The sequence below is a fragment of the Lonchura striata genome, chromosome 27 (genome assembly GCF_046129695.1).
Source record: "Lonchura striata isolate bLonStr1 chromosome 27, bLonStr1.mat, whole genome shotgun sequence".
Taxonomy (NCBI): domain Eukaryota; kingdom Metazoa; phylum Chordata; class Aves; order Passeriformes; family Estrildidae; genus Lonchura; species Lonchura striata.
In genome coordinates, this window is record NC_134629.1 from 5097501 (window position 1) to 5122389 (window position 24889).

General features: G+C 59.1%; 1 protein-coding gene and 1 long non-coding RNA gene across 3 annotated transcripts in view; both read left to right on the plus strand.

Moving 5' to 3' along the window:
- Positions 1–9690, plus strand: part of LOC110481822 (uncharacterized) — a 22692-nt gene extending 13002 nt beyond the window's left edge. Inside the window, exon 4 of one of the 2 annotated variants that reach the window (XR_013341210.1) lies at positions 9655–9690. This is a non-coding gene — a long non-coding RNA (uncharacterized LOC110481822). Of the gene's footprint in view, positions 1–2372; positions 2498–9654 lie in introns of those variants that run through there. The other variant, XR_013341209.1, reaches the window with a different exon arrangement.
- On the plus strand, positions 9691–22608 carry POU6F1 (POU class 6 homeobox 1; the record flags this gene model as incomplete). Its single annotated transcript, XM_077788559.1, is given in 10 exon segments — positions 9691–9823; positions 10334–10428; positions 11030–11255; positions 14424–14578; positions 16853–16899; positions 16901–16955; positions 17256–17450; positions 19214–19337; positions 20230–20401; positions 22153–22608. Coding segments are annotated over 10 exon segments (1548 nt in total), but the record flags the coding sequence as incomplete, so codon positions are not given.
- Positions 22609–24889: the final 2281 nt, after the last annotated feature.

Consider the following 24889-nt stretch of genomic DNA (forward strand, 5'->3'; position numbering starts at 1 on the left):
TGCCAGAGGGAAGCTCTGGGTTCCCACACTGGACCTGGGCTTTAATCCCCCAAGGCACAGGTCAGTGTTTAGAGACAGACACGGAGCAGGGGATGTTTGCCAGAATAAATCCCCCAGGGGTTAAGTTCTCCAGCACTGAGACACTTCCAATGCTGGAGAACTTCCAATGCTTCCAGCTCCCACCTGGCAGATTCCTGGGATTCCATCCCCATCCCTTCCCTGCACCTCCTGTTCCGTGCTGAGGTGAAATAAAGTCCCAGACCCTGCCAGGACACTGCTGGGAGCCCCAACACCCCCTTGGATCCAGCCCCATCACCCGTGGACAGGGAAGGAATTTCCCACGGCTGCTCCTCCCTGCCTACCCTCACCACCAGCTGCATAAATTATTTATTGCATTAAATGCCAAAAAATACCCCAAAAAGTGTGAAAAACGGGATCTGTGATAGGGAAAGGATCCGGAGCTGGATGCCCACCTGCATCCAGCCTGGGATCACAAATGTCTGGTTAATTGGCTCATTCATTAGCCGCTCCCCACCCCCTTCCCTCCCGGGTTATTTGTGTCTCCTCCCAGCAGCAGCAGGGAGAGAAATCGCAGGATTTGGGGGCTCCTGTGCCCTGCCCAGCCTTTTTTTCTGCTGAATAAATCCAGTTTGGCTGCTTGGCTCGGCCTGGGCTGGCTGGGGATGGGGATGGGGCGGTTCTGGTGTCCCCAGAGTCCCACAGAACCCATCTGGACGTGCCCAGACTCCTCCTCGTGGAATTATTTGGCTGGGGAGGGATCCAGGTCCCCTCTGGGAGCTTCCTGTGCCTTTTCCCTGGAGTTCCAGGCCCTGGGGGATGGGAATGGCCCAGGACAGCCCCAGCAGGTGAGAGCTCTGCAGACATCCCTGGCTGGGATAGCCCGGCGTGTTCTGGAGAAAAGCCCTGGCACTGGGATGGGCCAACATGTCCTGGGTGACAGTCGGAGTGTGAACAGCCAGGTGTGTGCTGAGGGAGGCAGGAGCCTCCCCTGAAAGGGAAAATGTAAACCCCTCCCTCTGAATTGTTATAAATTTGAAATGGAGGGGCTGTCAGGCAGAGATATGGGAGCAGGAATAACAGTTCTTTATTGGGGAAGGAAATAAAATTTTAAAATGCAGTAATACAAACCAGCCCTGCCAGAGTCAGAGCAGCCCCGGCCCCTGTGGGTCAGGGAGGGGCTCAGCCCCATCCCAGGGGGTTCAGCCCCATCCCAGGGGGGCTCAGCCCCATCCCAGGGGGCTCAGCCCCATCCCAGGGGGGCTCAGCCCCATCCCAGGGGGGCTCAGCCCCATCCCAGGGGGCTCAGCCCCATCCCAGGGGGGCTCAGCCCCATCCCAGGGGGTTCAGCCCCATCCCAGGGGGTTCAGCCCCATCCCAGGGGGGCTCAGCCCCATCCCAGGGGGGCTCAGCCCCATCCCAGGGGGGTTCAGCCCCATCCCAGGGGGGCTCAGCCCCATCCCAGGGGGCTCAGCCCCATCCCAGGGGGGCTCAGCCCCATCCCAGGGGGGCTCAGCCTCCTGCAGTGCCAGCTGTGCTTCTGCTGGAGCAGGATCCTGCACAAGGGGGAGTTTTCCTTGGAGCTCCAGGGCTGGGGGAGATGGGCCTGGGCTCCTCTGGGAATGCAGGGGGCAAAGGCTGCTGTGCTGTTCCCAGGTCAGATTGGATCCAAGTAGGAATTCTTGGCTCCTCCCCTGGGCGGAGCAGCTCCCAGTGGGATGATGGAATTTTCTCAGCCATGCAGGGACACTCAGTGGGCCATGAACAGAAGATAATGAATAATCAATGTCCCATGAACAGAAGATAATTAATGATTAATGGCCCATGAACAGAAGATAATTAATAATCAATGGCCCATGAACAGAAGATAATTAATGATTAATGGCCCATGAACAGAAGATAATTAATAATCAATGGCCCATGAACAGCAGAGCTCTCCCGGAGGGAGGATTGGTTGTGGAAGAGATAAATAAAAACTGCCCCATGAGCAGGAGAAAACTGCCCCACCTCTAACAGATCAAATACACCCCTCCATTTCCAGCCTCAGACACGCTTCCCAGCTCCAAGATATTCCAGGTTTCTGTGGGTTCAGTCCACCTTCTCCTACTGCCAAAATGTATGATAAATCAAGCTCTGACACCATTTTTAGTCATAGAAAACAGCGCAGCTTTATTCACTCCCCAAACTCACCATACATTTCCAAAACTTCACTATTTCTACATTTTAGCAAACAAATCCATGCCCGTTGGCTATAAATTACAGAACTGTCATTAATTAGCAGTTTCTTGGTTATTGATTTCTCTTCTCCTGCTGCTTCCTCCCCATTTTCAGTCTCTTTATTGCCTTTGTCCCAGCTAGGGAGAGTTCCAGGACCGTCCGTGTCTCTTCTTTCTCTCTGGGTTCTGCCGAGCGTCCTTGTGCTCTGTGAATCCTGCGCTCCTCACGCCCAACTCCAGCAAAACCATCTCCGTCTGCCTGCCTCCGTTTGTTGAGAAGTGTCGAGGTTGGTTCAGCCCAGCTCCCAGTCCCAGCTGGGCTCCCAAAACAGCAGGTGCTGACAGACCTTGCTAAGTGCTGGCCGCGCTGCTGGTGATTCATGAAAATAATTAGAAAATCCCATTAAAACTATTAATTAGGACAGTTGTTAGGAAAGTTATATCGTTTCCAACGCGGAGGCACAGAGTTTGTGAGGGGTTCAGTGTGAGAAACAGGCACTCTCTTTTCATAAATGTAGAAAGGTTTGTTAAATCTTATGAAAAATAGAAAAGCAGACTGAATAGAGAAAATGTCCTGGTGCTGGGAGCAAAGGATTTTCCCCTCCGTGTGCTCACCCACACCATGGAGGTTTTGCCTTTTAACCCTTTAGTCCTGCCAGAGTTGTGTCCATCATCTCCTTCACTGTCCAGTGGTGGAGTTTACTTCCTAAAATCGGGATTGGAGGTCGGGTGTTGCCACCGTAACAAACCAACCCTCCCAAACCTCCCAAACCCAGGCTGGCCCCTGGGAACAACTCAGGGAGTTAAAAAAAAAACAACTTCTTCATATATATACATGATATTTGTCTGCTAATTGTGGGAGTCAATCACTGCATTCCTCACCTGTCACACTCAGGACGGGTTGGGTGTGTCAGGAAAATGAACCCACAAACGCCAGAGGTTCATGTCCAAAAAGGAGACAGAGGAGTCCTTTTACTGTATTTGAATAAACGGAGCGGCCTTGGGGCATTCTCCTGGGTCTCTCTAATTTTTGGAGGATGCAGCCTCCTTTTTATCCTAATTCCCCTCTCTCTTTCCCCATTTCTGAGGTTCTTGAGAGGTTCAGACTTCCCAGAACGCCTGATCCCAAAGATTCCCCCCTAATGTATAACCCTCCTTCTTAATTTTTAATCCTCATGGAATTTAGGGTTTTCCCCTGTTATTTCTTTTGTCTTTCAATGCCCAATTTCATTTATCAGCAAAGCTAAAGTTTATTTGCAAAAGCAAATGTCTTTTTCCATTCATCAATCAGTGGAACCCTTGCCACTGTTTCTTTTCTCTCTCAGTGCTGCTTTTCTCTGCCAGCAGAGCCGCAGCTGGGAGAGATTTCCTGGTTTGGGATCCCCGTTCCCTCTGCGCTCCTGTCCCCCCTCCTGCTCTGGGATGGGCCCCTGGGACATTTTCTTGTGTTTTGGCAATGTCATTTCATCACATCTCCCAACAATTCAGCCAAAACATCCCAAATCTAACGCCTCTCATGGAAAAAACTGATAAAAATGCCTTCAACTGGATGATTCCAAACACTTATTAATGTGCCAACTCCCAGGCTGGATTTGGTTCAGTTCCCCAATTTTGAATTAGTTGAGACAAATTCATACATAAGATAAATGTACATTTTACCTACGAGAAAAATAAAAGGTTTTCCCACACCATTCTTTCTTTCCAGTAAAAAAAGACAAAATCAACTTAGCCAAAAAATCAAACTGACAGCACGTGGAATAGTCTGCTTTAGAAAACCCCAGGAATATTTAGTTGCCCAACAAGCTGCTCACAATAAAAAACACTGAAATTATTAAATTGATAATACAGGCAGCTATTTTGGGGACAGTTAAAAGTCTCATTGGTCCCACACAACTCAATCATGTCCTAAAAATGGGAAAATTCAGCCCAGGTTGCTGAAAAGCTGGAAAGTCCACTGAGGGTGGATTCCATTCCCAGCTCATTTTCTCCCCTGGCATTGATGGGGTGAGCGCCCCGAGCCCTGGGAGCGCTCCCTGCGCACCCAGTGCCCCCCCGGGACTGGTCCAACTGGTCCAACTGGTCCAACTGGGAGGGCGAGACCCCCCGAGCCTGAGGAGCTGCGGGAAATCTCCGGAAATTCCCTCCGGGAATTCCGAATTTCCCCCGAGCCCGAGGAGCTGCGGGAAATCTCCTCCGGAAATTCCCTCCGGGAATTCCGAATTTCCCCCGAGCCCGAGGAGCTGCGGGAAATCTCCGGAAATTCCCTCCGGGAATTCCGAATTTCCCCCGAGCCCGAGGAGCTGCGGGAAATCTCCTCCGGAAATTCCCTCCGGGAATTCCGAATTTCCCTCTTTGTCCTGCGGCCCTACCCCGGCGTCCCCCTGCCGGGGCAGTGCCCGCCCCGTGCCAGCTCTGGGAGAGTGACCGCTGGGAGAGTGACCGCAGGGAGATGGGAGAGTGACCACTGGGAGAGTGACCACTGGGGACAGTGACCGCTGGGAGAGTGACCACTGGGAGAGTGACCACTGGGGACAGTGACCGCTGGGAGAGTGACCGCAGGGAGAGTGACCGCAGGGAGAGTGACCGCAGGGAGATGGGAGAGTGACCGCTGGGACAGGGGACAGTGACCTCTGGGAGAGTGACCGCTGGGAGAGTGACCGCTGGGAGAGTGACCACTGGGACAGTGACCACTGGGGACAGGGTCCAGTGACCACTGAGTGACCCTCGGGTGCCCCCCCCAGTCCCCAGGGTCGGTGTCCTGCTGCCCACGGAGCCTCCCTGGGGTCAGCGGGGCTTTGTGCCAGGGGAAACGCCAGGAGCCCCAACGCCAGCACTGACCACTGACCACTGACCACTGACCGCTGACCATTGACCACTGACCGCTGACCACTGACCACTGACCACTGCACCCAAGGGACCTCTGACCACTGACCGCTGACCACTGCACCCTCACTGACCACTGCACCCTCACTGACCACTGACCACTGACCACTGACCACTGACCACTGACCACTGACCGCTGACCATTGACCACTGACCACTGACCACTGACCACTGACCACTGACCACTGACCGCTGACCATTGACCACTGACCTCTGACCACTGACCGCTGACCACTGCACCCTCACTGACCACTGACCACTGACCACTGCACCCTCACTGACCACTGACCATTGACCACTGCACCCTCACTGACCACTGACCATTGACCACTGATCACTGACCATTGACCACTGATCACTGACCACTGACCACTGACCACTGCACCCTCACTGACCACTGACCACTACATCCTCAGTGACCACTGACCACTGATCACTGACCACTGACCACTGACCACTGACCGCTGACCATTGACCACTGACCACTGACCACTGACCACTGACCACTGACCACTGACCACTGCATTTCCCAGCTGGCTCAGCAGATTTAGGAGAGGGTTGGATTTGCTCTGGGCCTTGCAGGGGAAAGCCACATCTCAGGAGGTTCAGGGGCACTGCTGGACCCTCCAGGGATGTGTTTTTGTCCCATTAACCCTCTGGGGATTTGTTTTTGTCCCCATTTACCCTTTGGGGATTTGTTTTTGTCCCATTAACCCTCCAGGGATGTGTTTTTGTCCCATTAACCCTCTGGGGATGTGTTTTTGTCCCATTAACCCTCTGGGGATGTGTTTTTGTCCCATTAACCCTCTGGGGATGTGTTTTTGTCCCATTAACCCTCTGGGGATTTGTTTTTGTCCCATTAACCCTCTGGGCATGTGGTTTTGTTCCCATTTACCCTCTAGGAGCCGGCTGGGCTTTCTCAGGGGGAAAAAAATTAGAGCAAAAGGACACTGCATGATCTGGGTCTATTAATATATAAAAATATATTAAAATGTAAGGATGTATGTAGGACGGGTTTAGAACAATTTGGTTGCAGTGTGGGGGAGGTTTGGAGCTGTTTGGGTTGTTCTCGGCTATGGTAATATGGAAACAAAAATAACACAAGGAAATGTACAAGGAAAAGGAAAAGGAAAAGGAAAAGGAAAAGGAAAAGGAAAAGGAAAAGGAAAAGGAAAAGGAAAGGAAAAGGAAAAATGAGTGTAAAAATCACCAATCACTTGTTTTTTAAAATCTTAAAATTTTATTAGCAATATAATAATTATTAAAAATAGTAAAATCAGAGTAATAAAAATTTGGACAATGAGGATTAGGACGCTATGAGACAATAAAAAGCAAAGAATTACGGATATCTGGATGGTTTTGGGCACTAATTTGCCTAAACCACGCCTTGGGAATAAAGGAATAACCCTAAAAGCAGCAGCCTGTTGCATATTCATCTATCTCATACATGGTGCATAAATTCCTTGCCAATTAGGAACTTTTCTGGTTTTTGTCAACTTCTAGCCCTGAGTGCTGGTGGCTCCATAAGGACGAGAGGAGGTGGAAGAATGTTTGTGTTTTCTGATAAGGAGGCTGGAGCTCTCTGTCCTGTGCTGTTATCTCTGTGCCAGGAGTTTCTTCTTTATCTCATCCCTTTTCTCGAGCTAGTAAAGAATCTCACATAGCAGAGTTTCTATTTTAACATTGTGTTAGAGGCTAAAATTATATTTAACACACCACTTAAGAGAATTGATACAGCAAAACTTTCCAACATCACACATATAACATTCAATTTAATATTTGTGAAAAGCCAATCATAAAACGGGAGGGAGGGAGGGAGGAAGGCAGGAAGGCAGGAAGGCAGGAAGGCAGGAAGGCAGGAAGGAAGGAAGGAAGGAAGGAAGGAAGGAAGGAAGGAAGGAAGGAAGGCAGGAAGGGAAAGGAGGGCTCAGGGGCTCGAATGCACCTTTGGGCTCAGGTGAGCACCAGGAACCTCCTGGGGGGACTTTTACTCCCTCTGGTGTAACACCGGTGGGGGAAAAACACCATTAATTTCTATTAAAAATTTAGAAGTTTAATAGTAATGAAAATAGTAATGAAAATTGGGACAATAAGAGACAATAAAAAGCAAAGAATTATGGACATCCAGGTGCCAGGATTACCCCTTAAAAGCAACAGCCTATTAGATATTCATATATTTCGTACATGATTCAAACATTCCTTTCACACCAGGTTGTTTCTGTTTAATTTTAGTTTCCCGCTCCCCATCTTGTAAATCAGCCTTCGTGGTTCCTGGGAGTCTGAGCTTTCCCGATAAGGAGGCGATAATTCTTCTCTGGGGATCTCGGTGTCTGTTGCTGTTATCTCTGTCCCGATAGGACCATGCAAAGAATTTCTTGATTATCTTTTCCATTCTTTGAGCTAGTTACCAGAAGCATCTTACCGCACGTAGTTTCTATTTTAATCTTACGCTATAGCCTAAAAACTCTATTTACAACACTGCTTAAAAGGGATTAATACAGCACAACTTTCCAACATAACACATACAGCGTGCACTTCAATATTTGGGAAGAGACAATGATATAATCTGCATTTTTCACAGGGGTCACCCCCAGTCCTCGGGGGGAAGGTGCAGAAATGAGTCTGGGGGCACCTGGGGGGCTCTGCTGGGACCCCACGCTCCAAATGAGGGGCTGAGCCAGCGGGAACGTCCCTCGGGAATGGGGATGTCCTTCAGGAGTGGGAATGGGGATGTCCTTTGGGAGTGGGAATGGGAATGTCCTTTGGGAGTGGGAATGTCCCTTAGGAATTTCCTTCAGGAGTGGGAATGGGGATGTCCTTCGGGAGTGGAAATGTCCCTGGGAATGGGGATGTCCTGCGCCAGTGGGAATGTCCCTTGGAATGTCCTTTGGGAGTGGGAATTCCCTGGGAATGGGGATGTCCCTGGGAACGGGGATGTCCCTGGGAACGGGGATGTCCCTGGGAATGGGGATGTCCTTTGGAAATGGGGATGTCCTTTGGAAATGAGGATGTCCCTGGGAATGGGGATGTCCTTTGGAAATGAGGATGTCCCTGGGAACGGGGATGTCCCTGGGAACGGGGATGTCCTTTGGAAATGGGGATGTCCCTGGGAATGGGGATGTCCTTTGGGAGTGGGAATGGGAATGTCCTTCGGGAGTGGAAATGTCCCTGGGAATGGGGATGTCCTGCGCCAGTGGGAATGTCCCTTGGAATGTCCTTTGGGAGTGGGAATTCCCTGGGAATGGGGATGTCCCTGGGAACGGGGACGTCCCTGGGAACGGGGATGTCCCTGGGAACGGGGATGTCCCTGGGAATGGGGATGTCCTTTGGAAATGGGGATGTCCCTGGGAACGGGGACGTCCCTGGGAATGGGGATGTCCCTGGGAATGGGGATGTCCTTTGGAAATGGGGATGTCCCTGGGAACGGGGACGTCCCTCGGCAGTGGGAACGCCCCAGGGCTCCGGGCCGGGCCGGGGCTGCGCTGCCGCCGGGAGGGGCAGGACCCGGCCGGCCGCAGCTCCGTCCGGCGGGACCGGGACCGGGACCGGGACCGGGACCGGGCCTCCGCCCGGGCCGCTCCTCCGGCCCGTCCCTTCCCGTCCGGCCGGGCCATGGCAGCGGGGCTGGGGCCGCTCACCGTGCTCGTCCCGGTCCCCGCCGCGCTCCTGCGGGTGCGGGGCTCCTTCGGGCCCCGGGGTGCTGCGGGGCTCTGCAGCTTTGGGGTGCTTTAGGTTTGGGGGTGCCGGCTTCCTTTGGGGGTGCCGGCTGTTTTGGGGGTGCCGGCTCTGTTTTGGGGTGCCTGTTCCGTTTTGGGATGCCGGTTCCGTTTTGGAATGCCGGTTCCGTTTTGGGGGTGCCGGTCCCGTTTTGGGGATACCAGCTCTGTTTTGGAGTGCCGGCTCTGTTTTGGGGGTGCCGGTTCCGTTTTGGGATGCCGGTTCCGTTTTGGGGTGCCGGCTCTGTTTTGGAGTGCCGGCTCTGTTTTGGGGGTGCCGGTTCCGTTTTGGGGTGCCGGCTCTGTTTTGGAGTGCCGGCTCTGTTTTGGGGTGCCGGTCCCGTTTTGGGGTGCCGGCTGTTTTGGGGGTGCCGGTTCCGTTTTGGGGTGCCGGTTCCGTTTTGGTGTGCCGGTTCCGTTTTGGGGATACCAGCTCTGTTTTGGGGTGCCGGTTCCGTTTTGGGGTGCCGGTTCCGTTTTGGGGATACCAGCTCTGTTTTGGGGTGCCGGTTCCGTTCTGGGGGTGCTGCAGCTGTGGAGGCTTTGCTGTAGGTTTGGGGGTGCTGCAGGCAAGGGCGTGCTTTGCGTGTGGGGGTGCTGTGAATTTGGGGGTGCTGCCCAAGGTGTCAGCCGGGGGCGGCCCCGGAGTTGGGGTGCGGACAGCAAAGCCCTGAGGTGTTCGGGGGCTGGGACTCCCCCAGCCGTTCCTCGCTCCTCCGGGGTCCAAGTGGACTCTGCACCCCAAAACCGGGGGAGGGGAGCCCCTGGGGGACACGCCGCGGGGTGACGCACCTGGAGCTAATTTTGGGGTCCGTCTGCAGGTCATTGTCATGTCCAGCCATGAGACCATCCGGGTGCTGGAGGTGGGGGTGGATGGGGACCCCAAAACGGCCGGGGAGGGAGCGGGGGGGTCCCCGGCACAGGGGGGCCCCCCAGGTGTGGAGGACGCTCCCGCCAGCACCCCGAGCTCGTCCGGCGGGGAGGCGGCAGGTGAGAGACCCCCCCTTCCCGGGATCGTTCCCCGTGCCCCCGGGATCGTTCCCCGTGCCCCCGGGATCGTTCCCTGCGTACCCCGGGATCGTTCCCCGTGCCCCCGGGATCGTTCCCCGTGCCCCCGGGATCGTTCCCCGTGCCCCCGGGATCGTTCCCGGTGCCCCCCGGGATCGTTCCCCGTGCCCCCGGGATCGTTCCCGGCAGTTCCCCCGGGTCTCTCCCTCCCGGGATCGCTCCCTCCGGGTCTCTCCCTCCCGGGATCGTTCCCGGCAGTTCCCCCGGGTCTCTCCTCCCGGGATCGTTCCCGGCAGTTCCCCCGGGTCTCTCCCTCCCGGGATCGTTCCCGGCAGTTCCCCCGGGTCTCTCCCTCCCGGGATCGTTCCCGGCAGTTCCCCCGGGTCTCTCCCTCCCGGGATCGTTCCCGGCAGTTCCCCCGGGTCTCTCCCTCCCGGGATCGTTCCCGGTGTCCCCCGGGTCTCCCTCTCAGCCCACCCGTTTCTCCCGCAGGTAAAGCCAAAGCCGCCTCGCCCGCCCCGGTGCCGTCCAGCCCCGCCCCGAGCCAGCCCGGCGTGACGCACCTGGCCGTGCAGGCCGCCCCGCAGGTAACTGTGCCCGGGGCTGGGGCCAGGGGGGACCCCGGGGGAGGTGTCCGCAGAGAGGGGGTGGCCAGGTAAGGGGGACCCCTTTTGTCCCCCCACGCAGACCTGGGGGGGGGAGAGAGGCCCCAGGTGCCCCTTGGCTCCCTAGGGAGAAGGGGTCGTGTGTTGGGGGGGACCCCGAGGTAAAGGGGATCCCCTCTCTGCCCCCATCCCCAACAGAGCGGGGGGTCAGCAGTAGGGGGGGACCCCCCTTTGTCCCCTCCAGAGAGGCACCTCCACAGCCCCCCAGTGCCCCCCACTTCACAGAGCTCCCCCCATCTCCCCACGGAGAGGGGTTCACAGTTGAGGGGGGCTCCCCCTTTGCCGCCCCCCCCCCTCCCCAGAGGTTCACCAGGGGTCCCCCGGATCCCCCTTCCCCCAGGGGCTCCCCAGACAGGGGGGCTCCCCCTTTCCCCCCCCCCAGAGGGATTCACGGGGAGTTCCCCCTTTGCCCCCTCCCCAGAGGGGTGTCCCGGGCCGGGCGGGGGGGCCCTGTGGGGGTTTCCCTGATGCTGAGCAGGGCGTTGATTTGTGTTTCTCTTTCAAATCTCATTTATCTCCGCAGGTGTTGGCTCAGGAAAGCTTAGCCACAGGTGTGACAGGAGTAATGGTTCCGGCAGGGACAGTTACTCAACCTCTTCTTATCCCCATCAGTATTGCAGGTCAGGTGACAGGCCAGCAGGCGCTGGCCCTGGTGACAATTCCCACAGCAACGCTCGCCGCGCTCCCGGGACTGACGCCGGCGGCACCCGCGGGGGCGATTTTCAAACCGCCCGTAGCCAATCTCACAGGTAACCGCAGGTAACGGCGCCTGCCCCGCCCCCGGCCCGGCCCCGGCCCGGCCCGGCCCGGCCCCGGCCCCGGCCCGGCCCCGGCCCCGCGCTGCGGCCGGGCCGGCCGAGGAGGAGGCGCACAGCTGGGCTGCAGCTGCAGGAGCGGCTGCGACGGGCTCCGGCCTGGGGCACTGGAGTAGCACAGGTGCAGATTTGGGGCTTCAGGTGTGGCAGCAGGTGCAGATTTGGGGCTCCAGGTGTAGCCCCTGGTGCAGATTTGGGGCTTCAGGTGTGGCACCAGGTGCAGATTTGGGGCTCCAGGTGTAGCCCCTGGTGCAGATTTGGGGCTCCAGATGTGGCACCAGGTGCAGATTTGGGGCTCCAGATGTGGCCCCAGGTGCAGATTTGGGGCTCCAGGTGTGGCACCTGTTGTGCATTTGGGGCTCCAGGTGTGGCACGTGCCTGCAACGAGTGAGGTCCAGGTAGAACTGGGGCTCCAAGTGTGACCCCAGGTGCAGATTTGGGGCTCCAGATCTGGCACCAGGTGTAGATTTGGGGCTCCAGATGTGGCACAAGGTGTAGATTTGGGGCTCCAGGTGTGGCCCCAGGTGCAGATTTGGGGCTCCAGGTGTGGCACGTGCTTGCAATAGGTGGGGTCCAGGTAGATTTGAGGCTCCAGATGTGGCACCAGGTGCAGATTTGAGGCTCCAGATGTGGCCCCTGGTGCAGATTTGAGGCTCCAGATGTGGCACCAGGTGCAGATTTGAGGCTCCAGATGTGGCCCCAGGTGTAGATTTGGGGCTCCAGGTGTGGCCCCAGGTGCAGATTTGGGGCTCCATATGTGGCACCTGTTGTGCATTTGGGGCTCCAGATGTGGCACCTGGTGCAGATTTGGGCTCCATGTGTGGAACCAGGTGCAGATTTGGGGCTCCAGATGTGGCCCCAGGTGCGGATTTGGGGCTCCAGGTGTGGCACGTGCTTGCAATAGGTGGGGTCCAGGTAGATTTGAGACTCCAGATGTGGCACCAGGTGCAGATTTGGGCTCCATATGTGGCACCAGGTGCAGATTTGAGGCTCCAGGTGTGGCCCCAGGTGGAGATTTGGGGCTCCAGGTGTGGCACCTCTTGTGCATTTGGGGCTCCAGATGTGGCACCTGGTGTAGATTTGGGGCTCCAGGTGTGGCCCCAGGTGTAGGTTTGGGGCTCCAGGTGTGGCACGTGCTTGCAACAGGTGAGGTCCAGGTAGATTTGGGGCTCCAGATGTGGCATCTGGTGTAGGTTTGGGCTCCATGTGTGGCACCAGGTGCAGATTTGGGCTCCATATGTGGCATCTGGTGTAGATTTGGGGCTGCAGGTGTGACACCTGATGTAGTTTTGGGGCTGCAGGTGTGACACCTGATGTAGTTTTGGGGCTGCAGGTGTGGCACCTGGTGCAGATTTGGGCTCCAGATGTGGCACCTGGTGCAGATTTGGAGCTGCAGGTGTGACACCTGATGTAGTTTTGGGGCTGCAGGTGTGGCACCTGGTGCAGATTTGGGGCTCCAGATGTGGCACCTGATGTAGTTTTGGGGCTCCAGGTGTGGCTCCTGATGTAGTTTTGGGGCTGCAGGTGTGGCACCTGGCTGCAGCAGGGGAGGTTGGAGTTCCCTTTGCCCACTCCGAGGATCCCAGATCCAGCCAGTCCCACCCACCTGAGATCTGAAATGCATTTTAGTTGGGTAATCGGAGTAACAAAGGTGTGGATTTAGGCTCCAGGTGTGGCACCTGCTGTGGATTTAGGCTCCAGGTGTGGCACCTGGTGTACATTAGAGGCTCCAGATGTGGCACCCGCTGTAGATTTGGGGCTCCAGATGTGGCACCCGCTGTAGATCTGGGGCTGCAGGAGGGCTCTGAAATGGGCTTGAACTTGGGGCATTTGAGCATAAAAGGTGAAGATTTGAGGTTCCAGGTGTGGCACCTGGCTGAAACTGTGGAGGTTGGAGCTCCCTTTGCCCCCTCCCCAGCTCAGCCCAAATCCAGCCCAAATCCAGCCCAAATCCAGCCTGTCCCATCCATGGGCTTCAAGGTGAGGGGTTTCAGTACAAAAGGTGTAGATTTAGGATTGCAGGTGCAGCACCTGCTGCAGGAGGGTTCTGAAATAGAATTCGGGAGATTTGACACCAAAAGATGCAAAATTTGGAGCTCCAGGTGTGGTGCCTGGCCGACAGAGGTGACCTTGATGCTCTCGTTGTCCCCTCCTTAACTCATCCTCCCCCAGCTCAGCCCCAGTCCAGGATGTGTTCACCTGCAGGGTTTGAACTAGGTGTGAATTTGGGCAATTGAAGTATGAAAGGTGCAGACTTGGGGCTGCAGGTGCAGAATTGGGGCCTCAGGTGCAGAACTGGGGCTCCAGGTGCAGATTTGGGCTCCAGGTGCAGCTCCAGGTGCAGATTCGGGCTCCAGGTGCAGATTTGGGGTTCAGGTGCAGCTCCAGGTGCAGATTTGGGCTCCAGGTGCAGATTTTGGCTCCAGGTGCAGCTCCAGGTGCAGATTTGGGGTTCCAGGTGCAGATTTGGGCTCCAGGTGCAGCTCCAGGTGCAGATTTGGGGCTCCAGGTGCAGATTTGGGCTCCAGGTGCAGATTTGGGCTCCAGGTGCAGCTCCAGGTGCAGATTTGGGGCTCCAGGTGCAGATTTGGGCTCCAGGTGCAGCTCCAGGTGCAGATTCAGGCTCCAGGTGCAGATTCAGGTGCAGATTCAGGCTCCAGGTGCAGATTCAGGCTCCAGGTGCAGATTCGGGCTCCAGGTGCAGCTCCAGGTGCAATTTTGGGCTCCAGGTGCAGCTCCAGGTGCAGATTCAGGCTCCAGGTGCAGATTTTGGCTCCAGGTGCAGATTTGGGCTCCAGGTGCAGATTTGGGCTCCAGGTGTGCTCCCCCGAGGGGGAGCCCTGCAGGTGGGGCGGGGGGATGGAGCCCAGCCCGGGGGGCTCTCAGGGGGTGCCGGGGGTGCCGGGGGGGTTCGGGGCGCCCCGGCGCCCCCCGCTCTGCGCTGCCGCGGCCCCGGCCCCGCGGGCGGGGGTCCCGTCGGGCGGGGGTCCCGTCGGGCGGGGGTCCCTCGGGCGGGGGTCCCGTCGGGCGGGGGTCCCGTCGGGCGGGGGTCGCGGAGCGCCCCCGGTGCCGCCCGCTCACGGTGTCTCCGTCTCTCCGCAGCCGCCGCCGTGCTCAGCCCCGCCGTCCCGCCGGTCCCGCCGCCCCCGGGGCCGCCGCCGCTGCTGGCCCAGCCCCCGCCGGCGCCCACCCCCCCAAAGGAGCCCCCGGTCACCGTGCAGCCCCAGATCACCGGCCTGGCCTTTAACCCCGGCATAGTAAGCACCGATCCCGGCCCAGAGCGGGGCCGCGGGGAGCCCCGGGGCTTCCCGGGCCGCGTCCCCGCCTCAGTTTCCCCCAAAGGTGTATCTGTACAGGTGTAAGGTGTATCTGTGCGTGTAAGGTGTATCTGTGCGTGTAAGGTGTATCTGTGCGTGTAAGGTGTATTGGTACAAGTGTGTGTAAGGTGAAGCTGTGCAGGTGTGCGTAAGGAGATTCCCGGCCTCAGTTTCCCCAATGGAGATTCCCGGCCTCAGTTTCCCCAAGCGGGATTCCCTGCCTCAGTTTCCCCAGTGGAGATTCCCTGCCTCAGTTTCCCCAATGGAGATTCCCGGCCTCAGTTTCCCCAATGGAGATTCCCGGCCTCAGTTTCCCCAAGCGGGATTCCCTGCCTCAGTTTCCCCAGTGGAGATTCCCTGCCTCAGTTTCCCCAAGTGGGATTCCAGGCCTGTTTCCCAATGGAAATTCCCGGCCTCAGTTTCCCCAATGGAGATTCCCGGCCTCAGTTTCCCCAAGCGGGATTCCCTGCCTCAGTTTCCCCAGTGGAGATTCCCTGCCTCAGTTTCCCCAATGGAGATTCCCGGCCTCAGTTTCCCCAATGGAGATTCCCGGCCTCAGTTTCCCCAAGCGGGATTCCCGGCCTCAGTTTCCCCAGTGGAGATTCCCTGCCTCAGTTTCCCCAAGTGGGAGTCCCGGCCTCAGTTTCCCCAGGCAGAATCCCACTCAGTTTCCACACGGGAGACTGTGACCTCAGTGTCCCTGGAGGGGATCCCTGCCTCAGTTTCCCAGGATGAGATCCCAGTCCATTTCCCAGGTGGGATCCCTGCCTCAGTTTCCCCGTGCAGGATCCCTGCCTCAGTTTCCCTGAACTCAATCCCTGCCTCAGTTTCCCCGTGCAGGATCCGAGCCTCAGTTTCCCTGAACTCAATCCCTGCCTCAGTTTCCCCATCCCAAGAAGCTGCAGCTGTGCTTCGGGCAGCTCCCAGCGGATGGATTTATGGATGTATGGATGTATGGATTTATGGATTTATGGATGTATGGATTTATGGATTTATGGATGTATGGATTTATGGATGTGTGGATGTATGGATTTATGGATTTATGGATGTATGGATGTAGGGATTTATGGATGTATGGATGTATGGATGTAAGGATTTATGGATGTATGGATGTAGGGATGTATGGATTTATGGATGTATGGATGTATGGATGTATGGATTTATGGATGTATGGATGTATGGATTTAGGGATTTAGGGATTTAGGGATTTAGGGATGTATGGATGTATGGATTTATGGATTTATGGATTTATGGATTTATGGATGTATGGATGTATGGATGTATGGATTTAGGGATGTATGGATGTAGGGATTTAGGGATTTATGGATGTATGGATGTAGGGATGTATGGATGTAGGGATGTATGGATTTATGGATGTATGGATGTATGGATTTATGGATTTATGGATGTATGGATTTAGGGATTTAGGGATTTAGGGATTTAGGGATTTATGGATGTATGGATGTATGGATGTAGGGATTTATGGATGTATGGATGTATGGATGTATGGATGTATGGATGTATGGATTTATGGATTTATGGATTTATGGATGTATGGATGTATGGATGTATGGATGTAGGGATGTATGGATGTATGGATGTATGGATGTATGGATTTATGGATGTATGGATGTATGGATTTATGGATGTATGGATGTAGGAATTTATGGATTTATGTATTTAGGGATTTATGGATTTATGGATTTATGGATGTAGGGATGTATGGATGTAGGGATGTATGGATTTATGGATGTATGGATGTATGGATGTATGGATGTATGGATGTAGGGATGTATGGATGTATGGATGTAGGAATTTATGGATTTATGTATTTAGGGATTTATGGATTTATGGATTTATGGATGTATGGATGTATGGATGTATGGATGTAGGGATGTATGGATGTATGGATGTAGGGATGTAGGGATTTATGGATGTATGGATGTATGGATGTATGGATGTATGGATTTATGGATGTATGGATGTATGGATGTATGGATGTATGGATGTATGGATGTATGGATGTAGGGATGTATGGATGTATGGATGTATGGATGTAGGGATTTATGGATGTATGGATGTATGGATTTATGGATGTATGGATGTATGGATGTATGGATGTATGGATTTAGGGATTTCGGGACCCCCAGGCCCCAGGGCCCGGGAGGGGACGCTCCCAGGGGCTCCCCCCGCTGCCCCGTTTCCGTCCCGCAGCTCACGGCGGCTCTGGGGGCGCAGCCGCAGCTCCCGGGATCGCCGCCGCCTCCCCAGCGTCCCGGGCATCCCGGGCCGGCTCCCGAGCGGCGCCCGGGGCCAGGTACCGGGGGTGCAGGGCCAGGTACCGGGGTGCAGGGCCAGGTACCGGGGGCGGGGGTGCCCGGGGCCAGGTACCGGGGGTGCCCGGGGCCAGGTACCGGGGGCGCCCAGGGCCAGGTACCGGGGTGCCCGGGGCCAGGTACCGGGGGCGGGGGTGCCCGGGGCCAGGTACCGGGGGTGCAGGGCCAGGTACCGGGGGTGCAGGGCCAGGTACCGGGGGTGCCGCGCCCGCCGCGCGTTCCGGCCCGGGGAGGGTCCCGCCGCCCCCCGGTGCCGCGGCCCCAGCGCTGTGTCCCCGCAGGTGATCGGGACCCTGCCCTGGGTGCTGGCGCCGCCCGCGCCCAGCCTGCAGGTGGCACAGGTGACGGCGGTGGCACCGCAGCTGCTGCTGAACGCGCAGGGCCAGCTCATCGCCGCGCTGGCCACCGGCGCCGCGCTGCCCGCCGGGCCCCCCGGCAAGAAGAACGGGCCCGCAGAGCCCCCGGTCAAGAGCGAGGTGAGGCCGCACCCCGAGACCCCCCCGGGTCACCTGAACCCCCCCGGGTCACCCCGAGACCCCCCGGGTCAGCCTGAACCCCCCCGGGTCACCTGAACCCCCCCGGGTCACCCCGAGACCCCCCGGGTCAGCCTGAACCCCCCCGGGTCACCTGAACCCCCCCGGGTCAGCCTGAACCCCCCCGGGTCACCTGAACCCCCCCGGGTCACCCCGAGACCCCCTGAGACCCCCCCGGGTCACCCTGAACCCCCCGAGTCACCCCGAGACCCCCTGAGACCCCCCCGAGTCAGCCTGAACCCCCCCGGGTCACCCTGAACCCCCCGGGTCACCCTGAACCCCCCCGGGTCAGCCTGAGACCCCCTGAGACCCCCCGAGTCAGCCTGAACCCCCCGAGTCACCCCGAGACCCCCTGAGATCCCCTGAGATCCCCCCGGGTCACCCCGAGACCCCCTGAGATCCCCTGAGATCCCCCCGGGTCACCCTGAACCCCCCCGAGTCACCCCGAGACCCCCTGAGCCCTCCCGAGATCTCTGAGCCCCTCGAGTCACCCCGAGACCCCCGAGTCACTCTGAGACCCCCCGAGACCCCCTGAGCCCCCCAAGCCCCCCCCCACCAGCCAGGTGGGTCACGGCTGGGGGACAGTGACAGTGTGGCCAAAGGGTGGCAGCGTCCCCAGCTGAGGGACTTTGGGACCCCCCGTGCCTTTGGGACCCCCCAGTGCCTTTGGGACCCCCCCAGTGCCTTGGGGACCCCCCCCAGTGCCTTTGGGACCCCCCCGTGCCTTGGGGACCCCCCCTGTGCCTTGGGGACCCCCCCCTGTGCCTTTGGGACCCCCCAGTGCCTTTGGGACCCAGCCCCACGACCCTGGGGGAGGCAGGAGCGCCTTTGGGATGTGGCCAGGAGGCTTTGGGACACCGTGACCATTCCTGGGACCCGGCCATGGTGTTTTTGGGGTGTCAGCCCCTCTGGGACCCGGCCATGGTGTTTTTTGGGGGATGTCAGCCCCTCTGGGACCCGGCCATGGTGTTTTTGGGGTGTCAGCCCCTCTGGGACCCGGCCATGGCATTTTGGGGGGATGTCAGCCCCTCTGGGACCCGGCCATGGTGTTTTTGGGGTGTCAGCCCCTCTGGGACCCGGCCATGGTGTTTTTTGGGGGACACTCCTGGGGCCCGGCTTTGGGAACCCGTGAGCACCTTTGGGCTCCGGCCATGTGGCTTTGGGACCCTGACAGGTGGGTTTGGGAGCCCGTGAGCACCCTGGGGACCCGGCTGTGGGGACACAGGAGGACCTTTGGGTCCTGGGGCTCCAGGAGCACCCCCAGGCCGCGCCCCCTCCTGCCCCAGCGCTCCGTGGTCACCCCGTTCCCCTCCTGGTGCCACCAGCTCTCCCAGTGGGACGTGTCCCACGGCGAGCAGAGCTGCTGGTCCCCCCGGGTCCCCCGGGTCATCCCCGGTCCCCCCCAGGTCACCCCAGGGTCCCCCGGGTCATCCCCGGGTCCCCCCCGGGTACCCCCGGGTCATCCCCGGGTCCCCCCGGGTCATCCCCGGGTCACCCCAGGTCACCCCAGGGTCCCCCCAGGTCACCCCCGGGTCCCCCCCAGGTCACCGCAGATCACCAAAGTTCCCCCCGGTCCCCCCTAGGTCCCCCCCGGTCCCCCCCGTACCCCCCCGTTCCCCCCGGTCCCCCCGGTTCCCCCCGGTCCCCCCGGTCCCCCCGTTCCCCCCGGTCCCCTCGGTCACCCCCGTCCCCCCCGGTCCCCCCAGGTCCAGCCCATCCAGCCGGCCCCCGCCGGGCTGGGGTCGAGCCCCCCGGCCGTGGCCAAGGTGTCGCCGTCGCCGGTGCCCATCAGCTGCCCCGAGCCCCCCACCGTGAGCCAGCTGGTGGCCAGTGAGTCACTGGGAGCACTGGGACGGGCTGGGGGCCGTGGGGGCACGGAGGGGTCGGGGGTCCCCGGGAAGGGGCACGGCGGGAGCCGGGATCGGGTGGGAAGGGGGATAGTGGGGTCCGGGGTCCCTGGGAAGAGGGATAACAGGGACTGGGGTCCCCTGCTAATAACGGGGTCTGCAAAGTGTTGGGAAGAGAGAGATCAGAGTCTGGGATCCCTGGGAAGAGAAATAACAAAGTGTGGGAAGAGATAAGAAATGGGGGATAATGGGGTCTGGGATCCAGAGCAGAGGAATAGTGGGAAGATAAGAGATAAGGGGGACGGTGGGGAAAAGGGATAATGGGCTCTGGGATCCCTGGGAAGAGAAATAACAAAGTGTGGGATGAGATAAGGACTGGGGGATAGTGGGGTCCGGGGTCCCTGGGAAGAGAAATAACAAAGTGTGGGATGAGATAAGAAATGGGGGATAGTGGGGTCCGGGGTCCCTGGGAAGAGGGAACGCTGTGCCTGGGGTCCTCGGGAAAAGGGATAACAGGGGCTGGGGTCCCCGGGCACAGCGGGCTCGGGGGTCCCTGGGCACGGCGGGCTCGGGGGGCTCGGGGGGCTCTGGACTCGGGGGTCCCCGGGCACAGCGGGCACAGCGGGCTCGGGGGTCCCCGGGCACGGTGGGCTCGGGGGTCCCTGGGCACGGTGGGCTCGGGGGTCCCTGGGCACAGCGGGCACAGCGGGCTCGGGGGTCCCTGGGCACAGCGGGCACAGCGGGCTCGGGGGGCTCGGGGGGCTCTAGACTCGGGGGTCCCCGGGCACAGCAGGCTCGGGGGTCCCCGGGCACAGCGGGCTCGGGGGGCTCGGGGGTCCCTGGGCCCGGGGCTCACAGCCCCCCGTGCTCCCCAGAGCCCCCCGCCCCGCCCAGCACGGAGGAGGACGGGATCAACCTGGAGGAAATCCGGGAATTCGCCAAGAACTTCAAACTGCGGCGCCTCTCGCTGGGGCTGACCCAGACCCAGGTGGGGCAGGCCCTGACGGCCACCGAGGGCCCTGCCTACAGCCAGTCGGCCATCTGCAGGTAATGGCACCTGGGGACAGGGACAGGTAATGGCACCTGGGGACAGGGACAGGGACAGGGACAGGGACAGGTAATGGCACCTGGGGACAGGGACAGGTAATGGCACCTGGGGACAGGGAGAGACAGGGCCACCTGCAGGTAATGGCACCTGGGGACAGGGACAGGGACAGGTAATGGCACCTGGGGACAGGGACAGGTAATGGCACCTGGGGACAGGGAGAGACAGGGGCACCTGCAGGTAATGGCACCTGGGGACAGGGACAGGGACAGGGACAGGGACAGGGACAGGGACAGGTAATGGCACCTGGGGACAGGGACAGGGACAGGTAATGGCACCTGGGGACAGGGACAGGGACAGGTGACAGCACCTGGGGACAGGGACAGGGACAGGGACAGGTAATGGCACCTGGGGACAGGGACAGGGCCACCTGCAGGTAATGGCACCTGGGGACAGCTGTGGGGACAGGGACAGGGACAGGTAATGGCACCTGGGGACAGGACCACCTGCAGGTAATGTCACCTGGGGGGACAGGGACAGGTAATGGCACCTGGGGACAGGACCACCTGCAGGTAATGGCACCTGGGGGGACAGGGACAGGGCCATCTGCAGGTGAGGGGACAGGACAGTCATAGGGACAGGCCCAGGGGCAGGCACAGGAGGAGGAAAGGGGAAAAGATGGAAAATTTGGGGAAGGGAGAAGTGGAGAATGGGAGGAAAACAGGAGGGAAGGAAGGAAATCGGAGAGAAGAAGGAAAACAGGAGGGAAGGAAGGAAATCGGAGAGAAGGAGGAAAACTCTGGGAAAGGAGGAAAAGCTGAGAATGGGAGGAAAGTAGGGGAACGGAAAGCTGGAGAAAGGGGGGAGAGGAGGAGGGACGGGGAACTGGAGCAAAAGGAAAATGGGCAAAGGAGGAAATGGGGTCGAGGAGGAACCTGAGCAAGGGAAGGGCTGGAGGCGCTGGGCACGGCTCCCCCTCAGTGTCACCCCCAGTCCCACCTGCTGTCCCCTTGTCCCCCAGCCCTGAGGGTCTCCCGTGTCCTCCACATCCCCGCAGGTTTGACAAGATGGACATCAGCCCCAAGACATCCCTGCCCAGTGTCCCCTGAGTGTCCCCAGCGTCCCCTGTGTGCCCCCTGAGTGTCCCCTGAGTGTTCCCTGCGTCCCCCCTGCGTCCCCCCTGAGTGTCCCCTGAGTGTCCCCAGTGTCCCCAGTTTCGAGAAGCTGGACATCCCCCCTTGAGTGTCCTCCCTGAGTGTCCTCTGAGTGTCATCCCTGAGTGTCCCCTGTGTCCCCTGAGTGTGCCCTGAGTGTCCCTGTGTCCCCAGGTTTGAGAAGTTGGACATTCCCCCTGAGTGTCCCCTGAGTGTCCCCTGAGTGTCCCCAGTGTCCCCATGTGTCCCCAGTTTCGAGAAGCTGGACATCCCCCCTGAGTGTCCTCTGAGTGTCCCCTGAGTGTCCCCTGAGTGTCCCCTGTGTCCCTCTGAGTGTCCCTGTGTCCCCCTGAGTGTCCCCGTGTCCCCAGGTTCGAGAAGCTGGACATCCCCCCTGAGTGTCCCCTGAGTGTCCCCTGAGTGTCCCCTGAGTGTCCCCTGAGTGTCCCCTGTGTCCCTCTGAGTGTCCCTGTGTCCCCCTGAGTGTCCCCGTGTCCCCGTGTCCCCAGGTTCGAGAAGCTGGACATCCCCTCTGACTGTCCCCGTGTCCCCAGGTTCGAGAAGCTGGACATCCCCTCTGACTGTCCCCGTGTCCCCAGGTTCGAGAAGCTGGACATCACGCCCAAGAGCGCGCAGAAGCTGAAGCCGGTGCTGGAGAAGTGGCTGCGGGAGGCGGAGCAGCGGCAGCGCGAGGGGCAGCAGCACCTGCTGGAGTTCGTGGGCGGCGAGCCGGGCAAGAAGCGCAAGCGGCGCACGTCCTTCACGCCGCAGGCCCTGGAGGCGCTCAACGCGCACTTCGAGCGCAACGCGCTGCCCACGGGCGCCGAGATCACGCGCATCGCGCAGGAGCTGCGCTACGAGCGCGAGGTGGTGCGCGTCTGGTTCTGCAACCGCCGCCAGACGCTCAAGAACACCAGCAAGCTCAACGTCTTCCATGTGCCCTGACGGCCGCGCCCGGCACCTCCCAGTGCCCGGCCGGGAGCGCCCCTGTGCCCCCGGCCTCCGGCCACCGGCACTTCGGGCACCGGTTCTGTCCCTCTGCCACCTGGTTCTGTTCCCGTGACACCTGGTTCTGTTCCTCTGACACCTGGTTCTGTCCCTCTGCCACCTGGTTCTGTTCCTCTGCCACCTGGTTCTGTCCCGCTGACACCTGGTTCTGTCACCCCGACACCTGGTTCTGTCCCCCTGACACCTGGTTCTGTTCCTCTGACACCTGGTTCTGTCCCGCTGACACCTGGTTCTGTCCCCCTGACACCTGGTTCTGTCCTGCTGACACCTGGTTCTGTTCCCGTGACACCTGGTTCTGTTCCTCTGACACCTGGTTCTGTCCCCCTGACACCTGGTTCCACCAGCACACCTGTGCCTGTGCACACCACACCTGTACCAGTGTCCACCACAGCTGTACCTGTGTGCACCACACCTGTACCAGTGTCCACCACACCTGTACCAGTGTCCAGCACAGCTGTACCTGTGTGCACCACACCTGTACCAGTGTCCACCACACCCGTATCTGTGTCCACCACACCTCTGCCTGTGCGCACCACACCTGTACCTGTGTCCACCATGTCCATACCTGTGTCCACCATGCCCGTACGTGTGTCCAGCACACCTGTGCCTGTGTGCACAACACCTGTACCAGTGTCCACCACACCTGTACCAGTGTCCACCACAGCTGTACCTGTGTGCACCACACCTGTACCAGTGTCCACCATACCTGTACCAGTGTCCACCACACCTGTACCAGTGTCCACCACACCTGTGCCTGTGTCCAGCACCCCGGTACCTCTGTACAACACACCTGTGCCTGTGTGCACAACACCTATACTCGTGTCCACCATGCCCATACCTGTGTCCACCACACCTATACTCATGTCCACCACACCTGTATCTGGGCCCACCATGTCCGTACCTGTGTCCAGCACACCTGTACCTGTTTCCACCACCCCTGTACCTGTGTCCACCATGTCCGTATGTGTGTCCACCCTGTCCGTACCTGTGTCCAGCACACCTGTACCTGTGTCCACCACCCCTGTACCTGTGTCCACCATGTCCGTACGTGTGTCCACAATGTCTGTATGTGTGTCCACCATGTCCATACCTGTGTCCAGCACACCTGTACCTGTGTCCAGCACCCCTGTACTTGTGTCCAACATTCAATGTCTTCCACACATTCTCAACTGGGAGCACTGGGAACATCCCAGTTCCCGGTCACAGTCCCCCATGACCACCGGCCATCAGCACTTTGGCGACTGATTTTGTCCCTTTGGCCACTGATTTTTGTCCCTTTGGCCACTGATTTTGTTCCTTTGGCCACTGATTTTGTCCCTTTGGCCACTGATTTTTGTCCCTTTGGCCACTGATTTTGTTCCTTTGGCCACTGATTTTGTCCCTTTGGCCACCCTTTTGTCCCTCCAGCCCCGTGCCCCTACCTGTGCCCACCCCCGCTGCGCCCTTCAGCGCACTGAACTGGGAGCACTGGGAATCCCTCTGTGTGTCCCACCAGTCACAGCCCCTTGACCTCCAGCCATCAGCACTTTGGCCACTGATTTTGTCCCTTTGGCCACCCTTTTGTCCCTCTGCCCCCGCGCCTGTACCTGTGCCCACCTGTGCCTGTGTGTCCCCCGTTCCCTCCTGTCACACACGACCCGAGCGTGTTGGTGTCACCCCTCCCCACCTGTGACACAGGTGGTGACAGACCCCCCCGAGTGTCACACACCCACCCAAAATCAGCGAGTTACATTTTTCTGGGTTTTGCTCTTTTTGCTGTGTTACTGAGGCGATGTTACGGCTCACCGGGGCTGACCCCAAATTTATGTCACCCCACGCTGGTTTTGCGGGTCCCCCACCTCGTGAGGGGCTTCTGGGGGTGATCCCCCACCTTGGGGAGGTCCCGTGGGTGGATTTTGGGGACATCACCCCGGGCGTGGGGGGCGTGAACCCCAAAGCAGAGGCAGCGCCCCTTCCCCACCTCCCCCTGCCCGGAGCCCGGGGGGCTCCAGCCCCGCCGGGAGCGATGGGAGGGGAGCTCCGGGGGGGACACGGGGCCGCGGCAGACTGATGCACTTGATGTAGTGGTGTGAAATAAACTGTATTTTTCTTTTTTCTTTTCCTTTCCCCTTTTTTGTGGGGGGGTCCTTCCTCCCGCTCGGCCCTGCTCCGCGGCCGGCGCAGCGGCGGGAGCGGGAATCGAACCCGCGGGCCTAGGCAGGCGCCGCACACAGCCCAGCTCCGCCCGCCGCCGCGGCCACGCCCCCCAGCCAATCCCCGAGCGGCCTGCCAGGCGCGCAGCTCTCTATTGGTTACTTTTGCTGGCCGTCACGCGGCAACGCCAGGTCC